This window comes from Urocitellus parryii, chromosome 1, assembly GCF_045843805.1.
Source record: "Urocitellus parryii isolate mUroPar1 chromosome 1, mUroPar1.hap1, whole genome shotgun sequence".
Taxonomy (NCBI): domain Eukaryota; kingdom Metazoa; phylum Chordata; class Mammalia; order Rodentia; family Sciuridae; genus Urocitellus; species Urocitellus parryii.
Window position 1 is genome coordinate 263,769,990 of NC_135531.1, and position 26,617 is coordinate 263,796,606.

A 26,617-nucleotide genomic window follows, 5' to 3' on the forward strand; every position below is an offset into this window, starting at 1 on the left:
TGAAGTAAATTTTTTCCTTATTGAGTTACTTTGAATCAGATTTTCTGTTGTTTGGAGCTTAAATAATACCAACTGGCATAGACTTCAGTATGGATGTATGTAGGCCTAGGAGTTCCTGCAAGGTTTCTTCTCATCACCAAAGAAGCTCCTAATTAAGATCTGAGAAAACACAGAGGATGCAGAGCTGAGGAGAGAGAAGAGATAGGTTGTAGTAAAAATCATATATATATGTGTGTGTTTGTGTGTATGATATATGATAGGATACATTTTCTTGCTTAGATTTAGTCCATTGGAGTTGGGATTTTTGTCCCTTCCAACAAAATGTGATCTAACTGATACAGAAATAGTGCTCCTAGAATGAGAAAGTGATCTCCAAGTAGACAAGGTATATACTTAGGATGCCAGTCCACTAAAACCATCTGAATGCTTTGACTGTGTCTATACAGGCAAACACAGCAGAATGAAGCACTAGTAACCCTCTCTCCCTAGCTTTCCCAAATAGAACAAAATACTCTGCCTAGGAATATTAATAACATTGAGGAAAGATGGGCCCCAGTTTTGAAGGCTTGTCACAATTTCAAGTTCTATGGAATCACTGTAGACATTGCCTGAATGCTCCCTACAGATATTTGATTGTGTTGGGTCACATTGGATCCACAAAAGAGTTAAAAGGAAACTTAGATGCAGTCTAAGTTGTTTACCTAATCACCTCAAGGGAAGTGATTTTCAAAGTCACAAAGTGAGTGGCAGAGCCAGGGCCAGAAACCACATCTCCTGTCTATTCAAGCCCTACTTATTCTCCCTCACCTCCCATGCCTAATATTGGGTCCCATTTTTTTGAATGGTCCCCACAGACATTGAGGACATGTCCTAGTTATCCCCCCAAAGTGCTTAAAGTCACTAACCCAGCACCCACATCTTCCCAGGTAGTGGTACCCAGGACACCACATGCTTTAAAGTCTCCTCTCTGGAGCAGCTGTGTCTGCAGCTCAGGGAAGTCCTGGGATGGGCAAGGCCACTACCCTCACCTTGGACAGATGGCCAGTACAGAGAGACTGTCCAGATCCTTCAGACTCAGTCAGCCAGCTGGATGCTGTAGAGGCAGAATAACCAGAGACAGCACCGTAGGAGAATAGGCCCTCCTGGGGGCAGGAGGCACAGAATCTTTTGTGCCACCAAAAATTTAATCCAAATTTAAAGCTGACACACAGGTGGAGTGGGCGGGCCTCTGTGATTTGATGGGTTCTCTGAGGCTCTGCCTGCCTAAAAATATCTCCACTACCCACCTGCCTAGGACACCCTCCTTTCTTATCAGACCTGCAATTTCTATCGTTGAGTCACTAAGGTTTTAGATGACAAAGGATGGGGTCATGTTTCCCAGCAGGTCACCATTAAAAGAAGTTTCCTGGGAGTGAAAGGGAGGCCCTAGAGTGTGCCCCTTTTAGCACAAAGAGCTAACAGTGCCAGGAGCTCAGAGAAGACTGGAATGGCCTCTTTATCATTCTGCCTCCTCCTGAGGCACCAGTCACTCAATTCATTTATGTCCCTGTGACCCAAGCCCTGGGAAAGCTATTTGGGAAAGCTAGGGAGAGAGGGTTACTAGTGCTTCATTCTGCTGTGTTTGCCAGGATAGACACAGAAATTAGGCAGCAGGCTTTAAAGAAAATAAGGTTGTGGGGCCTACAAGGAAAGCACCAGAGTCTGCCAATCCTCTGCATTCCCATTTAGGTTTGGCTTCTCCCTGTTCTGGGAACCTGGGTCCAAGTTGGAGAGCTCTTCCCCACGTGTGAGGCAGAGTGATGTTAGGGTGCTCCCACCGTTCAAGGGCACCCCTCTAAGTCATTGTTTCTCTCTGGGTTCTTCCCCACTTTCTCTCACCCCTTGGCCAATTCCAGAAGGAATTTTAGAACTAGATGTGTCAGTGCCTGGAAGGCTACCCGAGGGGTTAGAGGAATGAAATATTGCAGGGTGTGGGATGGCGGTGGGGGAGATACATCACCCTGTTGATTGGTTTCAGTCTACTCCATTCCGACAGGTGTGAGCTTCAGCTCTGTTCTATCAGAGGCTGGAGCAAGGGAGAGAGACTGACAGGGTGGGTCAGAGGGGAACCATCGCTGACAGAGAGGGCCTGCCAGGCAGCAGGGTGATTAATGATCTTGGACTTGGGGAGCAGACAATGGTCAGAGGAGGGGATGGTGTTGATGGGGTTGGGAGTTGTGCTATGAATTTATAAGCTCTGGTGTGAAGGAGAAGCTGTCTGAATACTTTAAAAGATACTCAGTATGTAACTTCTCCATGGGAATCAGAGTGAGTACCTTGATTTTGGTCAGGTTGTTCATTCATTCATTAACAAGGTGCATGTGGATAGGTCTGGAGAAGCCAGTGGAAGGCACTGATTAATGCCAGACCATTCTGTGATTGTCTTATCTGAGCCAGACATACTGTAGAGGAGAGGTGGGGGTGGAATCCTGCCCTTGAAGCAAATGGATACTGTCATTGTCTGTTGTCCTGGCAAGAATTTAATTTGATGCTGGCTATAAAGAGGAAAAGTATTACTTTTCTCTAGAGTAGAACATCTCTTCAGCTGGTGCCCCAAGGCCAAGAGAGGTCTGGGACATTTCCAGCCTGAGTGCATGTTCAGGCAGCAAGAGGGCTGTGCTTTGTCAAATATAGGCAAACTACAGGCAGGCTAGGAGCCAGGCAAGGAAAGAGATCCTAAGGATGAGCCCCATACAAGACAAGAGATTTTGGTAATTCTTGGTTTTCATGATTTCTTTCCCATAACCCCAAACTTAGAGAACAGTCTCTTTAAGATTTACAGCTCAGTCTCAGTGATATTGTTAGTGGCTGAGGGAGGAGACTGATACCTGTTTGGGACAAAGCAGTGGATCAATGAGTAGTGTTTCCTCCCTGGAGGTTTAAGAGTAGAACCCCTGGTGGTGGTGGTGGCTGGGCAGCTGTACCCAGTGGGACTATCACAGGGTGGATGGACAAGGTCGTGGCTGAGAGATAAGATGGAGTGAAATAAGCTCAAGAACTTGTTCCCAGACATGGGTGAGGCAGCACCCTGGGAAGCTCTCTGAAATCGTATGAGGACTCAACTCAAGCCACTGTGGTTTGAGGAGCTTTCTCTTCTATGCCCAATGTATCCTGAGAGGCCTGACATTGTGTTGGGCTTAGGGACAGATGAATTAAACCTGATTCCTCCCTTCAGGGACCTTCCTCTCCAATGGCTTTACCCTGTCCCTCCAGGCATGTTGAACCAGAGGCTCCCGAGTCCTGGGCTTAGAGGGACTCCTTGCTTTCCTGTGAGTTGTTCATGAAGCACAGGCCCAGTATATGGTCTGGTTTTAGGAACCAGAAGTTTGTAAGGTTTGAGGGTATCTGGATCAACCCTTTGTTTTCACAGACTTGCAGATATATGGCATGATCCTTGGTGAAGAGGGCACTATCTGCGAGTTGATATTGGAGCATCACCCTCATTTAGATATTGAGGAAAGGAGGCGAGTCCTATGGCCAAGAAAACAGCTCAGGTGCAAGTCTTATTTCAAGCTCTGTGACCATAGGCACATTACTGAGACTCTCAAAGCCTCCATTTCCTCATCTGTAAAATGGGAACAACAATGGCATTGACTCCCAGGGAGTCTACTGAAGTTTAAATGAGGGAAATCAGTGTTAAAATTTATTTCTATATGTGGTAAATTTAAAACACACCATGGATTGCCATTATTAAATAAAAAAGCATATTCTCAAAATCTGTTGGAGTCAGGGTTAATTTGCCTTTTTGTCCTGCTTCAGAGCACATGTCAGCTATAAATCTGCTGAATTTAGTAGGATTAGTTACTGGCAGTTATGAGCTTGTTGAAGCTCTTGATGCTCCCATTTCTCTTTAATAAAAAAATTCAATAAGCAACTCCGGTGCTTCTTCCTGCATATCACAAAGTAGTATAATTCTGTTATAATACCCTAGGAAAGAGAGAACTTTCCAGTTGTTTATTGTTGCATAATAAACTACCATAAAATTTAGTAGCTTAAAACAACAACTGTATATTTATATCTCATAAGTTTATGGGTCCAGAATTTGGGCAGGGCTCAGCTGGCTGATTCTTCTGCACCACTTAGTGTTGACAGAAGTTACTTGGTGATAATCAGTTGACAGACAGGCTGAGATGGACAGTTCAAGGTGAATTCACTCACTTTTCTGATATCTTGTTGCAAATGATTGGAATTCTGGGCTCAGCTGGAATAAACAAATGCTTACACATAACCTCTCCAGCATAGTAGCTTAGGGTAATTGGGCTTCTATTATGGAGATTTGGAACTCTACAAGCTTGTATAATAAGAATATGAACTAGCTTCAGAATTCCCAAGTCACCAGTCTTAACCATAGAATATTCTATCATAGATCAACCAAGTATCACCCCACTCAAGAAGGTCATTATACTCTTAAAGGAAAGAGGAGCAAAGAATGTTCAACCATCATTTAATCTACCAGAGGCAACAAGAGCATACAGATCAATATTTTTATATTAAAAAAATAAAAGATGGTGGAATGAGATGGACATTCATACTATAATACCAGTGACTTGGGAGGTTAGGAAAGGAAGATCAGAAGTCTGAGGCCAGCCTGGACAAATTAGCAAGACCCTGACTCAATATAAAAAATAAAAAGGTCTGGGGTAATGATGTCCATCTCGGTGGTAGAGCACTTGCTTAGCATGTGCCTGTCCCTGGGTTCAATCTCAGCACTGAAACAAAGCAAGAAAAAAAGCTTGTTAACCCCAAAAGGAAACTCAGATAGGACTTCCAAAGAAAAGAGTTTATTTGGGAGCATGTGACAGAAGGTTGCAATCTGAGATTTTAGTGCTTGGTAAACCATGGGGAGGCTTTAGGTGTACTCTGGGAGACAAATGAAAGCTTGGGTCTTTAAAGGCAAAATGAGGAGGATTATATAAGTTGTTTTGAGACAAAGGGAACATTGGTTTATTGCAGGAGTTGATGCCAGTTCACTAAGCAAATGTTTTTGTACATCTAGATAGCTGTCCTTGTGAATGGTACAAAGAGCTGTGGTTTGGTGCATTCTCTTGTTGTCAATCAAATCATGCATGAGGCCTTTCCCTTTATGGTCTCCTACTTCTGCTTAGCTGGGGTCTGACAAAGGTGTCTCCATTTTGCTTCTGACAATTTCATAAGTTCACACCACTAAACAAACAGCTACAACTTGCAAGAGTTTAATATCCATAAGGTAGACAATGAACACAAATTAATAAAAAATTCAATAAAAAGTTAGGTGAAATAAGTGAATAAACAATTCCTCAAATTAAAAAAAATACACTAATAACTATACATAAAAATACACTGATAACTATGCAGAAATATTCAACCTCACTCCAAAAATAGAAACTGGAACTACTATAAGATATTTTTTAATCTTTTCAATTTAGGCCAAACAAAAATATTTTATTAGATGCTGGCAAAGAGGTTGGGATGTAGGCATTCTTCACAAACATCCTGGAAATCAGCTCAATATGTATATTAAGATGTTTAAAATGTCATTTTACTTGTTCCTCCAATTCTACTTAGAATCTGTCCTAGGGAAATAAATATCAGTGTGCACTAAGATTTAGGGACAAAGGAATTCATTTTAGTATTGTATAAAATAATAACCAAAAATATAAGAAGAAATCTAATAAAATAAATTATAGTATTTTTACATACATATTTCTAGTCTCCAGAACCATGAGACAATAAATTTCTGTTGCTTGACCCACCCAGCATCTTGTACTTTATGATAACCCTAGCAAACCACTATAGATCTGGCCTTATTCACCTGAGAAGGATGCCTGGCCTAAGCTGGCAAAATCAGAGTCTTGTTGGAACTGGGAATTGGACAATGAGAGACTAGGCCGGTGAGACTGAAAAGAATCATGGTGGTCCCAAGGTAGACATGAGAACCATGTGTGAACTAATGAGTGAGCAAAAGAAAGGGATCTGCAGGGAGCAGACTTGAGCAGATGAAGAGAGGAAGCGAGATGCCCTGGGAGGGAGATTCTAAGGCCCCATGAGCCAGAGAGAGCAACTTTGGTGTCTGTTGGAGTTCAGTTCCCTGAATGCTCAGAGGCACTTTGTGCCCTGCAGATTTCCCTAGAGTCCGATGCAGCCTTTGATAAATACCCTCCTTGTCTGGGTCAGAGTGAATTTCCATTCTTTGTAACTCAAAGGGCACTGATGAGAGCAGTCAGAAAGAATATACAGAAAAATGTTTGTGCTGGATCTTTCCAAATGATGGTTCTTATTTCAACCTAAGACTTATCATAGTTACTAATTTTTGTATAAGGAAATCATCATGTGTTTAATGTTCTAAGCTTACTAGATTAATTTGTTTATTCATTCATTTAGAAAATAATTATGGAAACAAATTTTTAAGAAAAAAAAATAGTTACTGAGCACTTCCTGTGTGCTAGGCATTGTTCTGGACCTAGGAAAGTAATGAATAAAACCTACAAAAACCTTCACCCTCATAAAGCAAATGATAAAGAAGATGGACAAGTGAAATACATAGAATGTTAACTGGTGATAAGGATAGTGGAGAAAATAAAGTGGGGAACGGAGATGGAATTTCCAGGTGAGTAAAAGGGTTTTCATTTTAAAAATGGTGACCATGGGGCTGGGGATGTGGCTCAAGCGGTAGCGCGCTCGCCTGGCATGCGTGCTGCCCGGGTTCGATCCTCAGCACCACATACCAACAAAGATGTTGTGTCCGCCGAGAACTAAAAAATAAATATTAAAAATTCTCTCTCTCTCTCTCTCTCTCTCTCTCTCTCTCTCTCTCTCTCTCTCTCCTCTCTCACTCTCTCTTAAAAAAAAATAAAAAAATAAAAATGGTGACCAGAGAAGACTTCATCGTGAAGGTAAGATTTGAAGGAGGTGGGGGAGCGAGTCATTGAGTGTCCAGGAGAAAATATTCAATGTACTAGATGGGATTCACATTTTTTGTTTAGTTCTCTAACATATTGAGTAGGAGGGACTTGGGTAACCAATAAAAAATTCCAAAACATTGTGTGTGGAGTATGACTTCTAAGGCCAGGTCGATGAAGCCACAGAGGCTTCCATCTTGTTCTCCTGAATCACTCACTGAGGAGGGAAGAGCATGCCTAGGTATGAGGTCTCTCATCAGCCCTGTGGAGAGAGCCACATGACAAATGAGAAGAACTGCCTGGGCCCAGAGACCAACAAACACAAGGTGTCTGAGGCAGGAGCATGCCTGGTATGCTCCAGGAGAAGCAGAGCGGCCAGTGAATCTGAAGCAGAAGGAAAAGAAGGGAGAGAACTAGGCCATGAAGATGTAGATAGGGAACGTGAGGGGACAGGCAGACCACCTAGGATGTTGTAGGTCACTGGGAGGAGATTGAGTTTTGTATTTTTTATCTGTTGAGAAGTAAATTTCCTCAAATTTTCACATGGTGACTTACAACAACAGCAAACATCTATTACCTTGCAGTTTTAGTAGTTCAGGGTCTTCCATGAGATTGCAATCAGGGTGTTGGCCTGGGGCTGTATCCATCTGAGGGCTTTTTTTGGCTGGGACTGGAGGATCCGCTTCCAAGAAGAGACACTCAACAGGCCTGACCACTTGGTGCTGGCTATTGCAGGAGGCCTCAGCTCTGTCCATGTGACTCTCTCCACAGGGATGAAAGAGAATTCATGCAATACGTATGTTCTTCCCTCCTCAGTGAGTGACCTGGGAGAACAAGATGGAGGCCGCCATGGCTCTTATGACCAGGCCTTAGAAGTCATACTCCACACACAATGTTCTGCCATATTACTTTGGTTACATAAGTCAGTCCTGTTCAGTGTGGGAGGGGACTAAACAAGAATGTGAATACCCAGTAGAAAGCACAGGCCAAGGCTATCATAGTTATTCTGTTCAAATGATGTTTTTTTCAAAATATGCAAAGAGAAATGATTTGCCAAGTTTGATTGTACCCCCTTTGTAGGTTTAATAAATGCAAGCAGATTCTGGAACTTAATATCGCTGCAATGAACTTAATCTATGGTGCTAGATCTTCAGACTCTAAGCCGTTTCCTGATATATGATTTCCTCCCAAGTTGAGAGCATCTCACAGATATTCTTTAGTTACAAATAACAGAAACAAACTTTTGTTGGCTTGAGTACAAAAAAATTAGATTTGGGAGAAGCATTCTATGATGTCTCACAGAAACAATGGAAGATTTGATTACTAAATCTTAAAGAGGGCAGAAAACAAATGTCCCTGGAAACCTCAGCACCTGTAGCATGAAGTTCTTTTCTAGGGGGTGCCATTAATATGACTCATCTGCACGCCCCAGACTCCCTTCTATGGTTCAAGTATAATTGTTCCCCAAAGTTTATCTGCTGGAGACTTGGTCCCCAATGTAATGGCATTGAGAAGTGGTGGAACCCTTCAGAAGGTAGAGTCCTAGTGGATAGCAATTAGGTCATTGAGGGAACCATCCTCTGAAGGGACTAATGCTCCTCCCTTGGGCATGGGTTAGGTCTCCTGGGACTGGATTGGTTACCACAAGAACAGTTATAAAGCAAGTTCTGTTTTCTTAGCTTGCTCTCTTGCTTCCTCTCTGTAACATCTCTCTCTCTCTGACCCACTTTCCTCCTCCTACTATATGATACTATCCACCATGAGACCCTCACCAGAAACCAATGCTGGCACTATGCTCTTGGTTCTCTAGAACTATGAGCTAAATAAACCTCTTTTCTTCGTGAAGTACTCAGTCTCGGGGTATTTTGTTAAAGCAACATAAAACAGACTAAGACACTCCCCAGTTTTTCTTACAAAATGCCTACTTTCTGTGAAAGAACATATGATGGGCTTGAATTGAGGCCTAAATCTCACCTAGTCAGATCACCTATGAACTGGGAAGAAGTGACACAATTCTACAATTGAGGCTTACCTTGAGAACTGAATTAAAGAAGTTCCCAAACTTCTTTAATGGGAATGGGAACTGGGCAGCTCCCCAAGAAATTTTTTCTTTTCTTTCTTTCCTTCCTCCCCTTCTTCTATTCTTTTTTTGGTACTGGATATTTAAATGATCTACCACTGAGCTACATCCCCAGTTCTTTATTATTATTTTGAGACATAGTCTTTTTTTAAATTATTTTTTAGTTGTACACAATATCTTCATTTTGTTTATTTATCTTTATGTGGTGCTGAGGATGGAACCCAGGACCTCGCATGTGCTAGGCGAGCGCTCTACCGCTGAGCCGCAACCCCAGCCCGAGACATAGTCTTTTTAAGTTCCCAAGGATGTCCTCAAACTTGTGATCTTTCTTCCTCAGTTTCCCAAGTCACTGGGTTTACAGGCATGTGCCATGACACCTGGCCACTCAAGAACTATTTTTATAAAGCTCATAAACATATTGTACTCAGATGGTCATTATTAAGATCTTATTATAATTTTCTTTTTGGCTTAAGCATATACATGATTGTGTTTTTCATATAAAACTATTTAATTATCATACTTGACAAAATGAACAAAATTTACTTCATATCTTCTGTTTAAATTAGGATTTCTTGATTATGTCACGGCTTTTAAAAAACATTTAATTTCGTTTGATTGACATTTGAGTTCTTAGCCTAGCACAGGTCATTCCCTGGGAGGCATTTGAGAAAGGTGTGGAGTGTTTTGGTTGCCCCACTGATGCATTGGGGGCAACTCCTGGCAAGTAGAGGTGGGACCCCAGGCAGCTGAATATTTTTCCTTTGGAGAGACGATCTTGCACATGTCTATCCCACACTCCATGCAGCTTCAAAAGTCCCACTGGCTATTTATAGAGGTAGAAAAGTTATCTATGAATATTACTCAGCAATAAAAGAGAATAAAATCATGACATTTGCAGGTAAATGGATGGAGTTAAGAAGATAATGCTAAGTGAAGTTAACCAATTCTAAATAACCAAGTGCCAAATGTTTTCTTTGATATAAGGAGGCTGAATCATAGTGGGATAGGGAGCAGGAGTATGGGAGGAATAGACGAACTCTAGATAGGGCAGAGGGGTTGGAGGGGAAGGGAGGGGACATGGGGTAATTAATGATGGTGGAATGTGATGATCATTATTATCCAAGTACAGGTATGAAGACACAAATAGTGTGAGTATATTGTGTATACAACCAGAGATATGAAAAATTGTGCTCTATATGTGTAATAAGAACTGTAATGCATTCCACTGTCATATATAAATTTTTAAAAAGTAAAAAAAAAAAAGTTATCTATAGTCATCTGAGTTTTAGGATCTTTACTATTGTATATTCCTCCCTTAATCTGCTAAGAATATACAAATTTAATTTTGTATATTTAATTTAGTTTTATATATTCCTCCCTTGATTTCTTTTTACTGAACACTAAGTATACAGTAAGAATGGAACTTCTTAGTAAATTAAAGGAGGGATGTACATTCTTTGTTTTGGTCAGTTCTTTACCAGAGTTGTCCGCCATTTTGGAAAATCACGTCCCTGACAACCAAGCTATTCGTGGTCACGAGAGTCTCCAATGGGCCTGCGTTAGTTTTCCCACAAAGCTGTCTCATTTGGGCTGATTTTACTTTTAGAAAATAGTACCTAACTGTTTCATTGTGTCTTCCAGGGCTGTCCTCCCTGGGCTGTTACCTATTGAAATGCACCCCTAAGTTTGATTCTGCTGCTTAGTACTCTAAGTCTTTCTGCCCCTCCTCTCACCATGCACTGCCCCCTCCAGCTGCATTTGCCCAGGGTAACGTCCTAGCAGCCAGGTCTGGTGGGAGGAGGGGCAAGGGGCGGACATGGGTTTTCTGAGCTTGCCTGGCATTTGGCAAAAGGGAGCTAGAGAATGCTCCTTCCAACCAGGTGGGGCAAACAGAGAGGAAACATCTGGCAGCCCCACGTGGGCACTGCTGCCACCATCATCCATTACAAAGCTTCTCCTTTGCAAGCTTCAGATCTGATTCCATTTCCCCAGCACCTCCACTGCACCAGCCATTGCATCAACCCTCTCTCACAATATGGAGGTACACTTTATCACCCCCATTTTATAGGCAAGGGAACAAAGACCTCACCTCTCTGGGGTGGAAAAGACACCGAGGAGTCTTCAGTACCCTCATCCTGATTCCAGCAAGGGCTGGGGGATCCTTTCCAAGCCCAGGCTGACAAACTCCTCCTCTTTTTTCTGTTCTATCATTTTTTATGCAGGCTTGGAGAAGGAGGGCGGGTGTGGGGGGGGGTGCAGAAAGAGTTCTGGCCAGATGGCAGGGTAATAAATGACTCTGATTTAATAATTTGTTGCTCTCCCCTTAATTAAAAGGCTTTTCCCTAAATGACTTGCTGATCACACAAACAGCACACCCTGGTTGGGTGAGACGGGGCGGGGGTGGGGGGTGGGGGCAGGGGGCGAGGGGTGGGCAGGGAAATCTAGACAGAGGAGGAGCTGGATTAAAGAGGTGCCAGGTGGAGAAAAGATGCCCACCAGGGGTACTTTGGGCTGGGCCCAGCTCCAGGGGCTCCCTCTTTTGCAGGTCTGAAAAGAGTTTGATCCAAGGACTGAGCCTTGAGGAACTGATTCTTCTCTAGGGCTTGCACTTGTGTGGAAGCTGACTTCGCCATAGAGCTCTTTAATTGCTGAGGTCAAGACCTGAGCTTCATTTTATTTATTATGTGGCTCTGCACTCAGTTTCCCCAAAGCCCCATCTGTCCTTGGGGAGGGATCAGATGGCCTTTGGAGTGTTTTGCATATATACAGGGGAGGGAGGGAGGGAGAGAGAGAGAGAAAGGCACGCCCATTGTTCAAGCATTGTACTGTGGATATCTGCAATTGACACTAGTGACAAACTCCCTATTGCTTCTGAACAACTGCAATTCGTAAGTTCCTGTGACTAAAATCTACTTTACTGAAATTATCATACAGAGACATATTTTCAAAGTCTCAAATGTAATTAGAACGTGTGATTGATAAAGCACTAGCTGAAGATTTAGACTTTGAGTTTGCTCAAAGGGATTTTGTTAACATTGATGCTTCCCCTCCCCCGGCCCCTTTAATTGTAACTGAGAGTTAGACCCAGCTGCCAAATTCCACCAAAACCTATAGAGGACCTCACCAAGGGACTCCCAGCTCTCTTTCAGTGATTCAAATTTGTTGAAAAGACCCCAAAGACCATGTCATATAGGAAAGCTCCCTGTCAATCTATAATCCTCTGATAAATAATAAACTTTCTCTTTTGAGCATTATTTCATTCAATGGATGGAATTTTCCTCAGCATTTGCGATTCTGTCAGATGGAATCATGGCTATTTATAATAACCGCCATTTCCCCTTTGATTTCTTGATGTCAAATTCCTATTTATCCCTAAAGGCCTGGCCAGGTATCACTTCCACTTAGACCCCCTCGCTCGGTACTCCCAATGCACCCTCCATCAGAGCCCCTCACTAAATCCCTTACAGCAAATCGGCCATAATTTTCGGGGGTGGCACTAAGGACTGAACCCAGGGGAACTATGTCATGACAGTAAATCACCAGTCCTTTAAATTTTGTGGGGTTTTGTTGTTGTTGTTGTTAGTCTGGGATACTGGGGATGAATCCAGGGGCACTTAACCACTGAGCTACTTCCCCAGCCCTTTTTTTGTATTTTATTTGGAGAAAGGGTCTCACTGAGTTACTTACAGCCTTGATAAATTGCTGAGGCTGGCTTTGAACTCAAGATCCTCCTGACCCATTGGATTGCAGGTGTGTGCCATGCACCCAGCTCCATAATTCCTTTTGTATTATACTTTTGACATGTCTCCTTTTTAAAATTTTTTATTTATTCTTTTTAGATATACATGATAATAGAATGTATTTTGACATGTTGTTCATACATGGAGTATAATTTATTCTAATTAGGATCCAGTTCTTGTGGTTGAACATGATGTGAAGTTTCACTGGTCGTGTATTCATATATGAACATAGGAAAGCTATGTCCAATTTATTCTATTCTTTCCTATTCCTATCCCTTTACCCTTCCCTTGATTCCCCTTTGTCTAATACAATGAACTTCTTTTCTCCCCACCCCTCTTGTTGTGGGTTAACATTCACATATCAGAGAAAACATTCCGTCTTTGGTTTCTTGGAATTGGCTTATTTCACTTAGCATGATTGTCTCCAGTTCCATCCATTTACTGGAAAATACTGTGTTTTCATTCTTTTTCTTATGGCTGAGTAATATTCCATTGTGTATATATACTACATTTCCTTTATCCATTCCTCTGTTGAAGGGCACCTAGGTTGGTTCCATAGCTTAGCTATTATTGACACATGCCTTTTAAATTATGGAGGCAGCCTTTATCTTTTTGATGCTTATATTTGACCCATGGGCAATAGTAGCTTGCACACAAATCATAAAGACTGAGTAGCAGAGGCTTCCTTCTCTTTCATTCATCTACCATAGTGTTATCCATACTGTTTCCATTATTATAGCTCAGCAGTGTATTTAAACTAACAATAGCATAATGGCTTGCATTTATTGATTACTTACTGTATTATAGAAAGTGAGTTAAGTGTTTCATATTATCTCATTTAACCCTAACAGGAAGTCTATGGGATAGGTCTAATTATTTCTATATAGAGAAACAAAAATGTGAAGAGATCAAATGCAAAGAAAAAAGTGCAGGGCTGTGCATACAGCATGCTTCCATTGGTATAAAAAGGAAAGGACATAAATGCATGTTTTTTTAAAAAGTGCATAAGATACATATAGAAAAATATGCAAGAAATGGATGATATTGGTTACTATTGGGAAAGGAATAGGACGATGAGGGCCTGGGATGGGACCAGAGCAGAATCAAGTTTGGGGGCAATGAAGTTCATTCAATCGAGGGATTGCTTTTACAGAAAAAACACAAAATTATGAATATAAAATGGAGTGTAGGACCTTTGACTGGAGCATGTGCACAAGCAGCTCTGAAGCTGCAGCTCCTGTGGCTTCCTGTTCCCCATCTGTCTCCTGGACCTGCCTTTGTGAGAGTGTGACTCTGAAGGATGTAAATGCATTGCCTATTCGAAAAATATGTTTTTTTAAATTAATATTTTTAAGGACCATTTCTTCAACTGACAGAAAAAAACAGCCCTTTTAAATGTTTCAAAAATCAAATAATGCAGGGCTTGGTGGCACTTGCTTGTCATCCCAGCGGCTGGGGAGGCAGAGGCAGGAGGATCACAAGTTCAGAGCCAGCCTCAGCAATTTAGCGAGGTCCTAGACAGTTTAGCAAAACCCTGTCTCAAAATTTAAAAAAGGTCGGGGGGCGGGGGAGGGTTCTGGGATGTGGCTCAGAGGTTAAACACTCATGGGTTTAATCCCTAGTACAAAAAAAAAAAAAACTAAAGCAAAGAACTGAGTGTTTTCACTTGTCTGCAAGCATGGGAGGATGTGTCTATGGCAAGCTGGAGGAGGGCACTGGGAAGGAGTTTTGGAATTGTAATTGTCCATTTAATGGAAGCAGGGCAGTGGGGGGTGGGGATTTACTTCCATCATTCAGAAGAGGAGGCTTCTGAAAGGCTTTGAATACGGACTGAGCTACATACGATTTGCTTCACATGTAGGGTTAAAAAAAAAAAAAACAGCCTGCTTTTTCAGAAGCTTATAAGAGAAATATAAAATAAAAACTCGAATAATATTGAGGTGATTGCTAAGAGGGAGCTGATTTCCTGGAAGCTAGTGCTAAGGACCAAGGAGGTGAGCAGTTGGGATGCTAATGCTCCTTCCCAGATGGAGCTGATGGCTGGTGGTTTTCTATTATTGCATCCAGGAGCAGGAGGCCCCTTATTGTAAACTACCTAGAAAGCATTCATGCTCTTAACTGCTCAATTAGGATACTTTACATTCATGATGAATGGAATGGATCCCTCTCCCTGATTTAGTCCGAGAGTGACTCCATCAAATGCAGACGTGAAGAGTTCTTTTGGCTGTGAGAGCTCTGTGTCCTCATCACCCTAATGTCTGAACCTGCAGCTCAGAGCCTGGCCTAGGTCAGCAATAGCATAAAGTATCCAGCAGTTCCTTCCCATCTCTCTCCCATCCATGGACAGAATAAATCCGAACTTGCAGAGAATCTGGAATAGACACTGAGAGGAAACTCCTGACAATAAGAAACGCGAAATTCTGAGTGAAGGATCCCCAGATCCATAGAATCCCACTTCAGGTGGCTATTTAGACGTTGCCTAAGGTAGAATGGACACAGGCTGCAGGCCCCAAGGCCTGTTAAAATATCTCCTACTCTTGAAACTCCTCCACAACGGAATGTCCTTTTGTTGTTCCTGTCTTATTTTGTTCAAGGGTGGGTACCCTTTTCTTTTCCTATTGGATATCATTCAGCTATAAGGGGAGAAGGAAATTGGTGGCCATAGAAATAAAAAAGTGAAACAAATAAGGACGCAGAAAGGCTAGGAAAGTGTTTCACTTGTCCTCCCGTTACGACTTAAACTCAAAACCAGAAGCAACGCAAAGCAAGCAGCAAACTACTGAAAATAAGCTTCTGTTCCACGCTATGGGTAGACTGGATGCAGAGGAGCAGAGAAGGATAAAAAGCAAATAGATGTAACATTAAACAAGAAATAAAGACACAGGAAGAGACCAAGTATTAACATACAGAACCAAGAAGACATGAGCCCTGACAGGCTCAGGAGATAAAGAGGACACCAACAGGTTTTCATGGGATATTATCTGCCCTCTTGTGGTCCTCTGGGACATTGCAGTTGGCCAATGGCATCTAATCCAGTGTTAAATTTTCACATTTGTAGACAATTGTTAAAATTTTTCATGAGATGAACAAAATCATATCCAGAATAGAACTACTGGGGAAAAGCTGGTGGCTGGCCTCTGTTGTGGGATCTACAGAGCAGCATACTTATTAGCAGTAGGAACTAGGACACCTAAGATCCAGTTTGGGCTCCAATGTTAGTTATATCCTTGAACAAGCTACTAGGCTTCCTTTTGCCTTCATTTTTAAAACTTTCATATTCATGAACAAATGCAATTTTTCTAATTCATATTTCTGCAAAGAAGCTGTCTAGTATATGAATAAACAATAATAATGGTCTATGAGAAAGTTCCACATACTACCTCAACTATCTAACTATCCAGCACAGGAAATGGGGAGGTCTGCATGAATGTGTGCAGGACCCAGAGGTTGCCACTCTCTGAGATGGAGATGTGGAGCTGATGGAGTTTCCCTCTGCGATGGCTTGAATATAATTTGTCCCTTCTGAAACTCATGTTGAAATTTAATTCTCGTTATAAGATATTAAGAGAATTAATAATCATTAATATCATCATAATAATTAATATCCCTTCATAAGAGGCGATTAGGGCCCTGCCCTCAAGAATGGATTAACAATTAGTGAGATTAATGGATTAATGCATTAGTGGGTTATGGGTTCTTGAGCGTGGGTCTCTATACAAGCCCATTTGGCTAGGTTTCACGTATGCTCCCTGTCTTACCTGCGCTGTCTCAGGACTCTGCCAGCAAGGTCATCACCAGATGTAGCCCCTTGAACTTGGACCATAACTGTGAGCCCAAATAAGCATCTTTTCTACATAACTTACCCAGTCTGTGGTATTGCGTTATTAGTGACAGAAACAGATTAAGACTCCAATCTGGCTATCCGTCCCATCTTTACTCTCTTTTCTCCAGGCTCCTGGGATGGCTTCCTCCAGGGTCTTCCTGTGGGCACTCTGCCTTCCTCTGGGGCTTTCTCCACTCCAGCAGGAGCAATCTCCTGAGGCATACATGAGCTCACATCATTCCAGTGTCATTTCTTTAGGTGACCTCCCACTGCTCTCGAAACCAAAGCTGAACTTCTTTCTACATTTGCAGGACCTGCTGCTTACCTGTGCTGCTTACCTCTGCAGCCTTACCTGCTGCTCTCCTGCTGTCACATCCCCCCAGCCTTGCCAGCCTCTCGGCTTCTTAAACATGCCCCATTCTTGCTTGTCTGTACAGTTGAGATTGCCTTTGCCTCTTGGATCTGCTTCACTAAGTCCTCTCCTTAGGTCTCAGTTCAATGGCTCCCTGAGGCCACCTTCCCTGATCACCCTGAAAATAGCTCCCTCAGCTGTCCCTACTTGTGCCTGCACACCACTTATCACTTTGTTTATTTGTTCCTTCCCCCTCCTCCTCCTCCTCCTCCTCCTCCTCCTCCTTCTTCTTCTTCTTTTTTTTTTTTTTTTTGACTCTGCCTTCCTAAGTAGACTAAATTCTATGAAGAAAGGGTAACAATTTGGGGTGAATATTTTGGGGTTTTTGTTTTTTTTTTTTTTTTTTGGTACTGGGAATTGAACCCAGGGCACTTTGTCTCTGATCCACATCCCAGGCCATTTTATTTTGAGACAGGGTCTCACTAAATTGTTTAGGGCCTTGAACTTGGCTTCTCCTGTCTCAGTCTCTGGAGTTGCTGAAACTACAGGCGTGCACCACTGCACCCAGCTTTTGGGTTCTTATTCACTGTTATAGCCCCAGTGCCTTTACACTGTGAGTGGCCCATCTAGGGACTAGAATTTTCATTAAGTGAATAGATAAATGAATGGATGAATGAAGTGCAATTTGCAATATTGGAGGAACCAAAAAAAGTGACATTTCACAAGTCTGAGAACAGTGGAGCAGGGTGCAGAGGGGGATGTATTTTGGCAAAGGATGTACAAAGTCGTGAAAATGTGCCAGATTTGAGAGGGAGGCTTGTGAAGTAATCACAGCCACGAAGCCCAAACAGTCAGAGAAATTAAGACACTTGGGGCACCCTCACACCAGACCATGGAACAAATGGGGTAGAAATTCTACTGCAGGTTCTGTGGTTCTACTACATGGAGAATGGGAGGGGGGAAGACAAGAGGAGGGAGGAAAACTGAACTGTCAGACGCAAAGCAATTAAGTCCATCGGAAGGGAACAACCGCTAAGGAAGGTGAATCTCTTGGCTTATAAACCACATTGCTCCTCCGAGCTTTGGATATGCAAATGACTTTGCTGTCAGGCAGCGAGGGAGGAGGGAACAGCCTCCTTCTCCACCCAAAGCCTCGCATCTGCTCGCAGTCTCAGCGCCACACTCGAGGTGTAATTAACCTGAAAGATGGCATGCCCTTGAGATGGCTGTCAAAAATCCCTTCCCAAAAGGCTGTCACGCCCTCTAGGGAATCAGCAAAGGAGGAAGGGGGAAGCCCAGCACTTCCATCCTAGCAGGGAGGCTCCAGAGGGAGGTGTCATCTGTTGTAGGTGCCCAGACACAGGCTGTCAGGCAAGGGCAGGCATGCAGTGACTGTCTGGACATTTAATTAAGGACTAGAAAGAGCCCTACTAGGAGACTGGGGTTCCTCCTTCCTGCCCGGGCTCTGCCTGGTCTGGTAGATTAGGCTTGTTTCCTTACCTCTAAAGGCAGATTGACACTCCCTAAGGTCCCTCTGAATCTTACTATATGGATCAACAAAAGGAAACTAGAAAGATTCTCTGGAAATGTATCAGCAACACTGCTATCATACTCTGTGGGCCCCAGAGTATCCATGGTGGAGAATTCAGAATTAGAGACTGGAAAGAATATGTCTTAGACACAGCAGTTGTTCTCGAGGGACCCAGAGTCCAAGATAACCCGGAGATGATGCCATGGAGTCCTAAAGGACTTGAGTTGAACCTGAGAACCACAGAGTCACACCACTTGGGTCCTTTTAAAATCATTGCCATTTTGTGCCTATATTTCATAGCAAAACTTCAGCTGACTATTGGAAGGAAGGGAAGGAGGGTGGGGCACTCTGAACTGAGAGGCAGAAGTGGTGTTGCCAAGTTATAATCCCAATGGCTTGGGAGGCCGAGGTAGGAGGATTGCAAGTTCAAGACCAGCCTCAGCAATTTAGTAAGGCCCAAAGCAACCTAGGTGAGACCCTGTCTCAAAATAAAAAATAAAAAAGGTCTGAGGATGTAGCTCAGTGGTAAATTGCCCCTGGTAACCCTAGTACACCCCTCCCTGCAAAAAGAGGTAGAATTTGGTCATCTTTGGATGTAAGTAACATCCAAAGATGTTTTGCTTAATTATGCCCCTCCTTCTCCCTCCAAAATTAAGAAGGCTAAAAGTAGTTCACAAGAATACCAGAATCAGGACTCAGGAATGACAGGGCCAGGGGAACTCTGGAAAGTGGGTGGCAAGAACTAAGGAGTAGTTTCCATTCAAGGTCACCTTGGGCTGCCTCTCACCACATCATCTTTAAGACCCAACTCCAGAAGGAGAGAATCTGGTTGTTCCCATCTGAATCCTGCACTCCCTGCTTTGGCAGAGCATGAGGCCCTTGCATTAATGCTCTGCTGTGAACTGAATTGTTTTCCCCAAATTCATAGGTTCAAAGCCAAACCCTCAGTTGGAGACAGGGCCTACAGGGAGATAATTAGGTTAGCTGAGGTCATAAGGAGTGGGACTTTGACATGACAGGATTAATCTTCATAAGAAGAGACATCAGAAGACATGCTTTCTCCCCCTCCCTCCGTCTCTCTTTAGCCCCTTCGTTCCTCCCTCCTTCCCTCTCCTCTACCTTCCCCCTGCAAAGTGAAGATACATCCAGGAGGAGATTCTTACCAGAAACAAAATCTGACCTTGGACTTCCCTGCCCCCAGAAAATAAATTTCTCTTGATTAAGCTGTCTGTTCTACGGTATTTTGTTACAGCAACCTGAGCTAATAGAGGTGCCATGTGAACCGGCAGCTGATCTGGGTTTATTCCCTCACTTATGAAACAAGGCCATAGAGAACCCTTTAGGCTGGGGGTGTGGTTCAGTGGTAGGGCGCTTGCCTAGTATGCTTGAGGCTAAGTTCCATCTCAGAACCACCAAAAACTAAATAAATTTTTAAAAATAATAAAGCCCCTTCTAGCTTTAAAATTCAATGTATCCACTTATCTGTGAATCGTCTATCAATGCACCTGTGTTTACTGATCAGCTTACTCCTGAGCCTCTCTCAATAGGAATGGACTGCTCTTACGAATGCAGATAAAATACAGAACACCCGGTTAAATTTGAATTTCAGATGAACAATGGATCCTTTTTTAGTATACACATGTCCCATGCAAAATGTGGGACAAATATTTGGGACATTTGCTAAATCTGGCAATTCTAGCTATTTGACTTCTATTCTCCAAATACTGTAACCCAAGAAAGGGACATAACTGAACTTATCTCTAGATTCTCTTACAATAGTGCTACATTTGGGGATTTACAGACTGAACGTAATTGGATTTTTTTTAAGAGGGGAAAACAACTTTATATTTTGCCAGAAAAAGGTGCTTATAAAACCATTAGCACTTTGCTAAAGAAAAGCCAGTTGAACATTAAAAACTACAAAACAAACTAAAGATTTTATATTTAATAATAATAATTTAGCTTTACAAAACACTCACTATAGGTCCTTTGTTCCTCGGTTTCTAGGACAACCGGGTCAAACTTCAGATCAGATTTGCACTATCCAGCTGACTGATGTTTGTGAGCTTTGGGCATACACTTGCAGGGCTTGTGTGATTGCTTGACTTTGTGTGTGATGCTGGGGAACTGAACCCAGGGGCCCACACATGCTAGGCAAATGCTCCACCACTGAGCTATGAACACAGATGACTTCTTGATTCTTTTGCTTTAGCTTCCAGGAAACTCAGAGTTAAATTGGAACTCAATGTACAACTATAAAATACTTTTTGGGGGGTTAGGGGTACTAGGGATTTAACCCAGGGGTGCTTAAGTGCTGAGCCGTATCCCCAACCTTTTATATTTTATTATTATTGTTGTTGTTATTTTGAGACAGGGTCTTGCTAAAGTTGCTTAGGATTTTGCTACGTTTCTGAGGCTAGACTCGAACTTGCAATCCTCCTGCCTCAGCCTACTGAGTCACTGGAATTATAGGAGTGCACCACTACACCTAGCTCAATATAAATTACCTTAAGAATTTCTGAAAATTTTTCTGTATAGAAAAAAAATTTAATTACTGAGGTTTATGATTTTATTTTATTTTGTTGTGGTGCTGGGGATTGAACCCAGGGCTTTGTGCATACCAGGCAAACACTCTACCTACTGAACTATATCCCCAGCCTAGAAATTTTTTTTAAAAAAAGTTTTGCATACAGTACGATCTCAGCAAATAAAGCTGTTAACAAAGTAAAAAATGTGAATGTTGAGTATGGGCTTATTACTTCTGAATATGATTTTTATACTGAATTATTTTTAAAAAATATTTTATTAGTTATTGATGGATCTTTATTTATTTATTTGTTTATATGTGGTGCTGAGAATTGAAACCAGTGCCTCACACATGCTAGGTAAGTGCTCTACCACTGAGCCACAACCCCAGACCTATACTGAATTCTTAACACAATTTTAGTTCAATTCCAAACTTACCAAATTGGATTTCTGGGGGTAAGATCCTTGAATTTATAGAAATTCTAGCATTAAATATTAGGATCCACTGATCTCATGTCCTCCTAGCATGCACCAAAGGGCATATTTTATAGGTGAGACAACTGAGGTCCAGGAGAATGAGCACATTGTCCTATGAATCAGTGACAGGCATGGGTAAAGTGCACAGCACTGTTTTTTAGCAAATGAACTGATTCTGTTTGGGGCAGGAAGGGCAGTGACGGGAGCTCATTGTTTAGTTTCTAGTCAAACTTTATAGCAGGAAATGAATGATGGGTGTAGACAAATGAAAGATCTAAGATTTATATTGAAAAATAGCAACACCCCTCTCGCATCGATTCTGGGATTTCACAGTTCACTAAGCATTTTCCCAATATTACCATATTTCAAATCCAACTCTTACAATAAGGAGATTTAACTATGTGGTATTGTTTTCTACCTTTTTTCCCCCCTGGTACTGAGGGCTTGAACCCAAGGTGCTTTACTGCTGAGTTGCATACCAGTCCTGAGTTGCTGGGATTACAGGCATGCCATTGCACCTGGCTTCTTTTCAAATAAGAAATAAAGTCACAGTCACTGTTTATAGGACCAAAAAAAAAAAAAAAAAGAGTTGATAGCCAGGCACAGTGGTGCACATCTGTAATCCCAGCAACTCCAGAGGCTGAGGCAGGAGGAACACAAGATTACAAAATCAAGGTCAGTCTCAGCAATTTAACAGGACCCTAGGCAAGTCAGTGAGACCCTGTCTCAAAATAAAAATAAAAAAGGGCTGAGGATATGGCTCAGTGGTTTAAAAAAAAAAAAAAAAGCAAAACTGAAATTTGAATGCTCTCTCCTCTAGAACCTTAGGATAGACCAGTGTCTTTGTCATTTAAAAAAATGATTGTTTCAAGTCACACAAATTCTACATGATTATCAAAGAAAATTCAAATAATTCAGAAACAAGATAGTTTAAAAGGCTGTTACCTACATTACCCTGATGTTGAATAGCTTGGTGGGCTTTTGCATTTCCTTTCCACACACCTTTTTCTCATGTTTACATGCATTTATAAGGAAGGGGATTTTTCTTACTTTTCTTTTTTTAACGGAACAAACTGCACACATTGCTGTTTACATATTGCTATGCTTCTTCTTCCTCTTTTTTTTTTTTTTTAGTATATCTTGGCCATTTTTCAAATCCTTAAGTAGAGATCTATTTCTTTGTTTTAAATGAGCAATGTCTGAATACAGAATCAAAGCAATTTTTACCAGTACATAAATGAGAGAATAAGATACCACCATTAGTAATAATGGAGTTGATTGCAGAAGGGAAAAGGTGTTTATGCTCAGAAATGGGGTTAACTAACTCTAAGAGTGTCCAATAAAAGCAGGGGCTTCGGAATCAGAATCACAAACTAGCCTAATAAAGCTTTGAGAAAGTTTTGGGATAGCTCTGGTTCCGTTTTCCCTATCTGTAAAATGAGGATAAGAATAATCTGTGTTCCATAAATTGTAGTATGGATTAAATGAGATAGTCCCTATTAATGTTCAACACTATGACTGATGATGACAACATAACAATGATAACCGCATTGCTAATTCTCCTTTGGTCCAGGAAGGTGGGGGCTGGAGCAGCGGTGGGACTTAAATTGCTAGGATTGCAATACTAGGAATAGACCTTCCGAGAGATACTTTTGTTAAGATATACCAAATCACTTTGGCTGTCTGGAATGCCCTCCGGAAACAGCTCTAATAGAGAAACTCCAGTTTTGGAAACCCCAACATGCCAGGTTTCCAGGATCCTGAGCTGTTTCGCCTTTTGAAAAACTGAGAACTAGGCCCCGCCCCTGACGTTGCGACTCTTCTACTTCTCGCCAGGCTCCTGGATGAACTACAAATCCCAGAAGACCACGCAGCACCGGTCTTATCATTCCCACTATCTGAAGCAGAACTGCAGCCGCATTGCCCGCTGGGAAGAGTAGTTCGGTCGTAATCAAGTCCTCAGGCCTGGGCGCTGCAACAAGGTGGCTGAACTGGCAGCACTGGAGTTCCCGTTCCTCTAACCGTCCAGCCAGAGAGTAAACTGCCTTGGGAGGGCTCTGAAGACGCGCTTGGGCCTCGGAGTCCGCTTCGAAAGCGGCTAGTGTTCTAGGCCTCACTAGGTGAGAGAGAGCGCGAGGAGGAGGGCGACGGAGGCGGACGAGACCAAAAGTCAGCCTGGGGGGAGGGAAGGGACCAAGGGGACGGGAAAACCCAAGTGGAAAATTAGGAGTGGGTGGGGCGAAGGCGCGCCTCGGCCGACGAGCTATGTAGTGGTATGGCTTTATGGATTGGGGCTACTCAGTGAGACTTCTCATCTCAGGGCCTCACCTCTCGGGTCCAGCGAGGCAATGAACTCATCAGGCCTTGGACCTGGGGAGTTGGGAAGTGCAGGAGAGCCCTGGTGGGAAAGTTAGGCAGGGGGTGTTACCCAGGAGGACTGAGAGCTGCCGTGCCCTGGGAACAAAGTCTTCTTAATCCTTCCTAAATGTTGGTGGTTGAAGGAAGTGTAACGTCTCAGAGGGTCGATGTTTTGGGGGGCTCTGGTTAAAGGGAGCCCCATCAGGGAAGGAAACTTTGAGCCCTCCAGCTCCTCTCAGAGGCCTAACTGTGCTATTCAAGTACTCCTGACGTCAGCTTAGGAGCACTGCAGGGCTTACACTGCGTGGAAGCTGAAGAAATGGGTGTCCTGCTCCTTGGTTCCAGAATATTGTAAAATTGGCCCAGCTCGTAGGAAAATGTGGAGGGGAAATTCTGAGCACAAATGTATAGGACGATCCTTCTTGGTCATAAATGCCTGTATCTTTTGAGTATGTCATGAAAAATATTCAGAACTGAACTTGTACTCTGAATTTGAAATAGGTTGTGGCTAGTGAGACTACTGTTGAATTTCACTCTTTTTACATCTTTAAAAAAAATTTTTTTTAGTTGTATATGGACTCAGTGCCTTTATTTGTTTTTATGTGGTGCTAGGATCGAACCCAGAGCCTCACACTTGCAAGACAAGTGCTCTACCACTGAGTTACAACTCCAGCCCCTTTTCTTTACATCTTTATGTGCCATCTGGATTTTGCAAAATGAGCATTACTTTTTTTCTTATTTCTCTGAGAGAGTCACTTGGCTTTTGCATTTGAAAGTCAGACACTAATACCCGTGGCTTTGTCTTGGGCTCAGTCTCATACAGATAGATGATTCACCAGGGATGATAATAGAATTGAATGCAAAGGGGAAGTTAGAGTGTGTGGTGTATGTGAGACTAATGCTGTTTTCCTTCTTCCAGGCTGGAAAGAGACTATTAGAAAGTGTCACACCATGGTATGTGGTTGTTTGGTCTATTTCTGTCGAATCCATTATCCTTTCTAGTTTAAAATGTCACCTTTCTCATTATCTGATGGATTTAGGTTACACAGGAGAACTTTCTTGGGATCTGATAACTGGCTGGGAATGGGAATGAGAATGAGAATAATATTGCAATTGAAATACCTTTTTAACTTTGTGCTTGTTTTGTCATCAGGATCATTATATTTGCATATGCTACCTACTACCTGCATGTGTGTGTGTGTGCACTTTTTTTAAACTGTAAAGGAAATTTTAATATACAGTTTAGTTGTGCTTTTATGCATTTCCCGAGACAAAAGCTTGTTAAAGTAAAGGTTTGGAGTATGCCATACTTAATGTTTATTTCAATCTTTTTCTTTGACAGCTTTTGCCAATTTTTCAATTAAAGGTCAACATTACTGCATAAGCATTTCCCTGTTAAAATGTCCTTGACCCTTACAGAGGAGCAGAGGAAAAAGATTGAAGAAAATCGACAAAAGGCTCTGGCTCGTAGAGCCGAGAAGTTAACAGCAGACCAGCCCACGAGCACAGCCTTGAGCTCCTCTCTTGCTGCCAACCCTTCCCAGTCTAAGCAAGGCTATTCCCAAAATCTCCCAAAAGAGCCTTCTAAGAAAGTGAACGATGGTGTCATTTTCAATCAACAGAATCTCAGTAATTCATCTCAGGGTCACCAAAGACCTCATCATTCCCACCATTTTCAGCTCAGTACACCCGAGCAGGCAACGGGGATATGGAAGAGCCAAGAAAAGAAGTCCACAGCCTGCCCAAGCCACAGCCCACCAAGGCAAAAGACTCTTGCTGAACTCTCTCCACCTTTGGCACAGAGTCCTCCAAATGTCCATAACCAGTTCCTCTTGAGCTATAAGTTAGATCAAGGTCATCCTCAGACTTCACATAAGATGGAATCAACATCCCTTGCTAACACAGGTCATGAGCCTTTGGTCAAAGCAAAGAGTTCCCAGGAGACACGAGCTTCTTCCTCTGGACAGCCTCACTGGGATCCTAAATTAGAGGCCAAGGCAGTGAAAACTTCCGCTTCAGGGCAGAGGATGTCTGATATCCATCATGGCTCAGGGGGTGTGACATCCAGGACTGAAGGAAGTTTCCAACAGAAATTGGGGACCTCACTCCAAAAAGCAGTTAGCTCTACACAGGGAAAATGCATAAGGGATGGAGATCGTTTCCGGGTGCAGATCGGCTATAATAAGCAGCTCCTCGAAGTGTTTAAGAGTCTGCCTAGCAGAAGTTATGGTAATGAGTCCTTTGTTCTGCAGATGTTTTTCCTATTTTTAGAGTCTCTTCTAATCTAACAGTTTCTCATAAATATTAAGAGTGCACTGGCACATTCTGTCCATCCAGTTATTAAAACTTATTCTATTTTATAATAGACATTGCCTCAGACAGCTGCCAAACTGAGGATCTACTGCATGGCCATAGGAAGAATAGCTGAATATTTACCAAGAAGCCAGTTTCTTTGCCAGGTGTTTTGCATGTATTGCAGGATTTAAGCCTAAAAACTTTTGTTTAAAAAAATGTAGATTTCCCCCACATTTTAAAATCAATGGGACTGCTAGGTTGATTGATCTGGAAGGGAGAGCCGGACGTGGCTAGCTTGGCCACACTTCAGCACGACTGGTCTAAGTGTTGCTTTACCTGACTTGCACTCAATTCAACTCAATTCAGAGAAATTGAGTTCTCATCTTAACTGCTCTCAGCCTTCTTAAGTAAGGCCCAGCCCATAACTTTCCAGGCCTGAGGTGAAACAAAATAATTAATTGCCACTTCTGTAGAGATTTTGTAAATCAGAAGGGGCTTGTGGGTCAACTATGTTGACC

The 26,617-nt window shown here is 42.4% G+C and overlaps 1 protein-coding gene across 2 annotated transcripts in view; it reads left to right on the forward strand.

Moving 5' to 3' along the window:
- The first annotated feature begins 23,382 nt into the window (after positions 1-23,382).
- Smarcal1 (SNF2 related chromatin remodeling annealing helicase 1) overlaps positions 23,383-26,617 on the forward strand; it is a 59,490-nt gene continuing 56,255 nt past the window's right edge. The window contains exons 1-3 of one of the 2 annotated variants that reach the window (XM_026402357.2): positions 23,383-23,566; positions 24,724-24,758; positions 25,147-26,033. In XM_026402357.2, coding sequence (XP_026258142.2) covers positions 25,205-26,033 — 829 coding nt within the window. In that variant the 5' untranslated portion in view covers positions 23,383-23,566; positions 24,724-24,758; positions 25,147-25,204. Of the gene's footprint in view, positions 23,567-23,684; positions 23,720-24,723; positions 24,759-25,146; positions 26,034-26,617 lie in introns of those variants that run through there. The other variant, XM_026402358.2, reaches the window with a different exon arrangement.